General features: G+C 41.2%; 1 protein-coding gene across 1 annotated transcript; it reads right to left on the reverse strand.

Annotated features, from left to right (window-relative positions):
• Positions 1 to 2,119: 2,119 nt before the first annotated feature.
• On the reverse strand, positions 2,120 to 6,704 carry LOC147899923 (syntaxin-22-like). Its single transcript, XM_087376791.1, has 7 exons — positions 6,254 to 6,704; positions 3,926 to 4,019; positions 3,624 to 3,763; positions 3,426 to 3,506; positions 3,162 to 3,319; positions 2,847 to 2,947; positions 2,120 to 2,510 (listed from the first exon to the last, which is right to left on the reverse strand). Exons 1-7 carry the CDS (start codon positions 6,439 to 6,441, stop codon positions 2,445 to 2,447), a joined length of 828 nt encoding a protein of 275 aa, XP_087232917.1. The 5' UTR covers positions 6,442 to 6,704; the 3' UTR covers positions 2,120 to 2,444.
• Positions 6,705 to 8,303: the final 1,599 nt, after the last annotated feature.

Here is an 8,303-nt window from a genome sequence, read left to right on the forward strand (position 1 = left end):
AGTCTTGCACAATGATAATAATGGGTGCATCAGCCTTAGTAAATATGGAAGCCATCACAAACGAACAAAACATGTTGATCTTCAATATCACTATGGTTGGGATCTTGTACAACAACGAGCTTTGCATTTGAATTTCTCAGAACTGGTATTGTTCTCACCGCCACTCCTCAACCATTGAATGAGGGGGGGTTGTTCGATGTAACAATCTAGCTGGCTGAGGATCCTTTTGGATTGACTCTCGATGTCTCATGTAGTTTGTTAGCAAACAGGCAAGTCCAATGGACTTGCCCTCTCGCTATCTCTTGTTAGCAAATGGGCGAGTCAATTGGACTCACCCTCTTCTTGATTGTACACCTCTTGGGTTATATATGCACACAGCTTGGGAGTGTACACTCTCTTCTTGATTGTACACCTCTTGGGTCATATATGCACCTGGCTTACACTCAACTTTTCTTTCATTCAAGGTTTTCTTGGTTTTCTTGTGGTAGTTGTCTTGTTCTTTCTTTGTTTCAACCTCTCAATTTTGCCCTTTATACAACAGGTAGCTCCACTAAGGGCACACACAAGGGAGGCCTTCTCACTCTCATACTGAATATGATAGGGCTGCCCCTCCATCTCGCTTCCTCTTCTATCGTGGGAGAGATGCTAGGGCATTCTCTCTTATCTCAAACAATAAGTCTGTGCTTGGCAAGGGGAATTCTTGGACAACCATGTTTGTGGAGGGCTCTACAGAAGGGCGGCTGTCTCTAGAGGTGTACTGTTTGGCTTGGAGAGCCAAAATCAACTTGAATTTGGTGCAAGCTTAGAGGAGCTTTGCATGGGGGATGTTGGCCATAGTTTTTGATGGATTTTCTAAGGGGAGCTGGTCGATTTGCGCTCACTCACTTGAGAGGAATCAATGGCAAGATTCGAGAGATTGAAAAGGCCAACTCAATGGTCTTGAGGCTCGAGGGATGACATGGCGTTACAACTCAATGGAGTGTCAAAGGATTAAATCAATTTGTATGCTTTGCTTTCTTCACTGTAGCCAACCATGATGCATTTGCATGACTTCGCATCCAATTTTCTGTGCCACCTCTAAACTAGCCACTACATGAGAATGATTTCTTATTGTTTTTATCTAATAGCTCGTGGAGGTCTGTACCCATAGGACCATGGTTGGAGCAGATGGGAGTGGATAGGGTATATCACTACGCCAAGTACCTTGAGATGATAACCAACTACCAATAGAGCTATCCAATAGTCAAAGGATTTCGCATTGCTCCCTCGAGATGGATGACAAAGATGGGAGTGTACCCAATGTGACTTCACGAGGAGCTTGGCAGCTTGATTGACCGAGATAGTCAATCTAACCTACAAGATAGATGGATCGAGTATCATTCGCTTTAGATATTCAGGTCTCAGTCCCCCTAAGACCGAACTTCTCTCCAAAGACACGGTTTAGCACGTTGCAATTTAGTGATGGAAGGGCAGCAGATTTGGACTGCAGCCTCCCTGGCCTGAAACTTAGGAATACTGCCATAAGGCGGGAGTATATGTGAAAGGCATGGCTCACAAGCATTTTTTACACTCGCAGAACAAGAAATCTGCTGGTTGTATAGCCCTCCGCCCTAGTTGGCACTTGCACTTGGGATACTCTAGGCAGTGAGCTGGAATCTTAGTCAACTGCCCATTTTGATCAGTCAAGGATAGCTTATCTGTATCGTTTTCTCAACTTTTCTAATATGAGCTTCTTTTCCTTGGGAGGGAAAATAGAAATATAAGAACTAGTCTCCAAATGTTGGATAAAATGCAGGGTCACCAGGAAGTCAATATTGGCTTTCATTCTATATTGAATAGCATGTACGCTGTGGTCTAGCTAGGTGATATATGCTGATTTCTTCCTTAAATTGTTATGTTTTACCCCAATTCCTCTCTGGTTTTCAAGATGAACCATTGTGGCTTCAGGCACACAAGGCACATCATACTGGACTCCAGTTCCATGGATTAACTACCGTATGCACGGGCTATGCTCATTAGTTTGAAGCTCCGTGAATTACATGAAAGAGACACCACAAGAGCAACAAAATTGCCATAAATTTTTGCTTTCATGCTTCCAAAACAGAAATCAGAAAGGCTGTGTTTGATCCCTCAAAATAACATTACTGCCAAATCTGTTACATCAAAGTTCAGAAAGGAATGCACAGGACTGGAAATCCAATCCTTGAGATTTATTGGAACCAGAGAACCTGCCATGGTGCCCATCCCGGACCACAAGTGGTAAACAATCTTGTTGATACACATAGCCTGCAAGGCATCTGCTACTTGCACAACCCTGAGCCAAAGCTGTCCTCATGAAACTCTAGTGTACAGGTTACAATACCTCAAAAAATGGAAACTAGCCCTCAAACTGAACCTTAATAGGAAGCTTCCACTTCGAGAGATATTGAATGCAACTTCAAAATTCAGGCTGCAAGAACAATGATAACGATCAACAGCACTACTCCAAAGATCACTAGCAGTAAGCAGGCCTGCACCATGAAGGATGAATCATTAAGTCAAATTCTTCTAAAACCAGAAGTAAACACAGCCATTGCACTGTTGTACTTGCAGCATAATGTCAGAACATAAGTCACAAGACCCCCATAGTTAATTAATTGCAAACACTGCAAATACTTAGCTAGAGCTTCCAAATTTAAAAAAAAGAGGTGTTCACTTAATCATCAATACAGTTTAAAAGTGTCTTGATAAGATTAACAAGACAGAAATAATGTTTTTTGTAATAATTCAGAAAATTGACGCGTCCAAAGCTGAACTGAAGAAATAGCAACGACAAGGCATCTATAAGACGCATGGAAGAGAAATACCAGAGATGAATTGGATTTCTGGCTCTTGGCAGCCTTAGCAAGCTGTCTATTAGCTTGGATCGTCGTGGCATGTGAACTCTCAATGTTGGAGTCGATGTCATCTATACAGAGTCACGACAACACACATATAAAAAGGATGTCTGTTTCTCAAAGATGAACAAAAGGAATCATCAATTCTAGCCAAATTATATACAGCTAAAAACCTGTGCTCATTTTTGAATGTATGAAGACCTCTAGACAAAAGGTGCATTCAAATAAGATATGCATCACTTGCACAAACAATACCAAAACCCCCAAAATAAAAGATTTGCTTACCAATCATGACACCTTGTTCATGAACTAGGACAGCAAGATCTTTAAAAATCTCGTTGACTTCTCCAATCTGCTGCTGTATTTCTCGAATTCCTTGATCACGTTCCTCTATAACAGCCTCGTTAAAGACTATTTCATTCTCTGAGAGAAGAACCTCTTGTCTGCAAAATTCATGTAAACTGGATTTCAACGACAGAACCATAGAGCAAATACTGAGATCCAATAATTTTATTGAGTGCTAAACAACATTATAGTAATCTTCCACACCTCCTTTGCTCCACTAACAAAGCCCGCTGCTCTTGATTGAAATTGTCCTCTATGCTCAGCTTTAACTCACTTGCAGTGTAACTGGCCTTCCATCAAATTCCAAATCAGAAATATATATGCATATTCCAGAACAGCAATGAGCATTGAAAGAAATATTGCTTTTTACATCTCGGAGCTGGTTCCAAACTTAAAACTCACGTGGAAGGTAAAATGGCTTGTGGGACAAAAGGTGCATAGGCAGTTTCCCGCTCAACAGCTGTACGTTGTGCTTTTTGAAACTCTTTCAATACAACTTGAAAGTCCTTCGCAAGTTTTGCATCAGCTATTTTCTTGCTAGCCTGCACATGAAGAAAGCAATTTAAGGTGCACAGGGCTACAATTTTCTAATAAATGAACATGCACAATTTAGAGCTGCTAACCCCTTTTTACACACATTTTTGGATTTTCCTTGATTATGTCAACAATTGTAACAGAATAACAAACGAGGGTGCAAATCTTACGCTGACTTCAGTCACATGGTCAGTCTCACTTGCAGCCTTGAGTTTCGCAGAGGTTTCTTTTGCCAACTGCCCAATATGTTGCCTCGTTTTATGTCTGCAGATAATACATGAAAATAAGATGGAGTACTTAAAATTCATTGCCTTTATTTTTTCCCAACAAAAGACCTTTCTCATAGGTGAGAAAAAAAAATACAAACACAGGTAGAACCCTATAACAGATGACAAACTGGAAGTACATTATGATGTTACTGCGAAACAATTTACAAAAGACCCTGTTCCATCAAAGCAGTGACAGAGCAAGTCGTAGCGTGCAATGCCAATGCCTTCAAATTGGCAGTAAGGCATTGAATCAAATAATTTCGGCTTGGCTCTCTGCTAGCTCTCCATGTTAGCTCTTCACCAGAGAATCGCTATGAGTTTATATGGCAAGGGTGGATGCATACTCTATTACTTATTCTTCCCACAATATAATCTCAAAAGCTTATATATACTTCTGTAAGACTAGAATAAGTCCAATCATACAAAAGCTTACCTTATACATGTTTAGGAAAACTTTCCAGACTTAGGCCACTATTAGATGCATGTCCTTCAATATTCCACACTCTGTGGATGCTTCATCTTTGACATTGTCTTCCCACCGCTTCTGCCCAAAGATTCTCAGACCTCTCGGTGGTCTACATCACAATCCTTGCATATTCCACAATGGTGAGGTTCTTTTTTATATGTGGATATCTCACTTCTTGCAGACCTCTATAAAAGCTTTGGAGAGCAATCTTTCCAAGAGTCTAGACTGCTTCCACATCCTGTTTAGACCACTTAATCAACAGACACAGCATCACTTGTGATAGTATGTATGTTGTTACTTTCACAGATGACTACACATGCAAGGTGCTTGGCTACTAGCATCCTTTACATAAATCTCATTCCTTGATAGGCGCGAGACCATGGGCCATGTCACAATTCTCAAGGATTTTGCATAGCCCTAAAAATAAAGATGTTCAAACATCTGGTGTCTAGATTGAGACACTATGTGCAATCGTGCATGTCTTCCATTTCAGCAGTGCTACTGCAAGTTTCTTTTAAAAATCATCTCCAACTCCACCCCCATTGTGAGCTTTAAAAAAAATAAAAGGACTTTCTTGTTCCTGTCATCAAAGAGAAATCTAATCTTTTGATCTATGCATTGCAAGATTAACAAAAGAATATGGCTAACCCTGGCACATATAGAACATGTACTCTATAAAACTGCTAAGTCTGAAAGAATCTAATTGCTCTGTAGCTCAGCAAGGCAGAAGATTCAGTACAAGAAGCCTGTCACAAACGTGGTCTGAAGGAACAAATATTGTCAGGCCCGTCAAGTGTATCACGCATTTTCTCTTTGTAAAAAAAGGTGTATCATGCATTTTAGATTTTGTTTTGAAAACAGCCATCCCTGAAATCCTCCACATCCTTACTGTGTTTGCTTTACAGAAAAACCTTCATCTCCTTCTGGTCCTCCTTTACCCACCTCTCAATTTGCCAACACTAAAAACATTAGCCTTCCATTGTTGGAAACGCCTCCTCTTTCCTTCCACTCAAACTTCCTTCACATCCTTAGGTATGATTATTGCTTTACAGCTGATATCAAGGATTTCTGAATCGAATAATAGACATCTGGAATGTCTCCCCTTGTATAGTATGCTCACAGTCCCATTAAAATGGGTAGGATGCCAGGGCAAGAGACAAATAACATCATCAAAACAAGTCTTCCCTCATCCTAACATTGGTGCAGTCTTCTTTTGAGGGAGTTCAGCTAAGTCACACACTTTTCCTTTTTTAACAAACTAATAAATACATGAGAGCCCAATTCTGTTATGAGGGACCGTTTAAAACGGCAACACAAAAATGGCCAGATTCTGTCGTTTACATGACGTGCACACTACTGCTAGAGCCTAGTTGAGAAAACAAGAAGCAAAGGCGTTTAGAAAATAGCAGCAAGGGCACTGATAGGAGCAAGAACAAACTAAAAAGCATTGCAGGCTAAACTTCTTCTTGCCATAAAGTTTCCTTCATTAATAAGAAATTGTCTACTGTTTTAAGGCACTATAAATCTGTAACATGTGCAGCAGACATAGCAAAAGTCTATCGTTGCATGTCTGTCATGTGCGTCTAGGCCTTGAATGTGGCTGGCTCGTTGAATAACAAGCGTACGGCAATCTCAATCACAACACTCACAAATAACCAGGACAATTATCAAACGCTTTTGAAATTCCAGTCCAAACCGGCAACCCTCGAGTATGGGAGGACACTGTCCAAGCAGGACTAAAAAGTTAATACTTCAGCACTTACAGCTTTTCGCGGAGTTCGGGCGTGTCTTTTGGGGTGCCTAGGGTGTTGACGAGGCGCTTAAAAGTAGAAACGTAGGTATTGATCTGGAAAATACCGGCCGCGACGGCCTGACTGGCGTCCTGTTTGCTATCTAGCAAATCTTTCCGCACGGGAAAGGGCGAGCCAGCCTCGAGGTCCTGGAAACTCATTTCGGGAATCAGGCGACTCAACGGATGCGGTTTTGGTGTGCGTGGATGGGAGGGAACCGGCGGGAGCAGTTCCGAGGCTGTTTGCGTATACGAAATCGAAGAGAGATGTGTCAAAAGACCTGATTGCGATCTCCAATGCAAAGATGGATGTCGGAAGGATCAAGATGACTGGGAAAGGAGGAAAAACAGATCAAGAAGCTGCGGAAGGAGTGAAGATCGGATGAAGAAATCGGGGAGAAGAACGGGAGACGAACAATTCTTCTTCTTCTCTTCTTCTTCGTCTTTCTGAGCCTTTGTTTCCTGTCCTTCAACGTCAAGTCGTTTCACATACGGCCCTTGTCCTCAACCTTCCTTGAGTCAAATTTGACTTGAGTTTGGTTTGCTACGTCATCAACACGAGAAAATACGTGTCGGAAAGAGACAATTGAGAGCAAAAAGAGACACAAGGTACTCTACTGCTTTTTTGAACCATCTTTAAAGGGGGACCCTACACATCATCCGTTAGGGCCTCAGAAGAGATGGCACACAGAAGCAAGTTGTCTTTATATGAGAGACAAGAAAATGCGCTTTGAGAGTGTTCAATGGGAGTTTCAAAAGTTTTCTAATCACATGGCGGTTGTCCATATACTTCGCGGGCCTTGTCTCACATGAAATTCATGCGGAGAGTCATTTTTGTAAGCTTGAAGCTTCCTCCTTTGTGGACAAAGGGCTTTAATCTTTTTTAAGTCACTTTGGCTAGCCAAAGCCCAATGAAAAGCTTAGGTTTTTATGAAGTTTTGTTCCATCCAATTGGAATGCCATGTGTGTTGACTTGCCTAGCCTTTTTGTTTGGTGCAATACAACGACAAGAAGGTCTATGCCCTTTAGTTCACCTAGCAAAACTCACTAATAAGTTTGATTCTTGCCTTTTTTAGATGGTTATTATGTCTTCAAAGAATCTGGCCAATTGTCCGAAGATGGTTGCCCAAGTGTCCCCATTGTCCAAGAGGAAGGAAAGCAATGAAGTTCATCATAAAGAAGGAGAAGCTTGATAGATCAAGCAAGCTAGTAAGAGAAAGGCCATGTCATCCAGACCTAAGTATGGACCATTTATGGATGCATGTTAAAGAACCTTGCCAATTTACTAATTTGAGTTTGTAATCCAAGTGGAAGCGGAAAAATAAGGTCAAGAAATTGAAAAGCCCATCGTAAGGAAGTTAAGGAAGAGGCCACACTAACCGTGAATGCAACCAAAGGAGTAGAATCGAGATCACTACTGACAAAGTACAACTCAAACTGCTCAAGCTATCAATATGCATCATACTAAAGAAGATAGTTGAAGATTCTATGACGCCCTATGGAAGCCAAATGTGAACAAAACAACATCCACTACTAGATGGAAAATTTTAGTAGAGTCTATATGAACAAAAAAATGTAACATGTTGGATCGTTGTCTACATGCGGTCCTTAATGAAAACTTAGATTTCTCATAAGGGGTTTTTTTGAACCCCAAACTGAAGGGATCCAACAATGAAGTGAAGGACCTTGTGAAGCAAATGAAGGATGAGTGACCCATGGGCCAATGTTAGAATCATTTGGACCAAGCTTAAATGAAGGTCTCACAGTGAGGAAGCTACCCCACTAAGAAAAAGACACTTATGAAGGAATTGTGCCAACAATTTCAGTGATAAGTCAAGCTCAAGCCTTAGGAGCATCTACCATCGTCGTGATTGAGCAACATTAGAGGCAAGATGCTCAGTGTGGTGTGCATGCCAAACATTGGGGGAGAGAGTATTTGAAAGAGTAGTAGTCGGTTGTTGTGGTTGTTCTTGTTGAGTGGTGGTTGCCATTGCTATTGCAGATAGTCATCTGAGTTATTACCA

This window comes from Dipteris shenzhenensis, chromosome 7, assembly GCF_047967505.1.
Source record: "Dipteris shenzhenensis isolate YYH24624 ecotype China chromosome 7, Dip_SZ_1.0, whole genome shotgun sequence".
Classification (NCBI taxonomy): Eukaryota; Viridiplantae; Streptophyta; class Polypodiopsida; order Gleicheniales; family Dipteridaceae; genus Dipteris; species Dipteris shenzhenensis.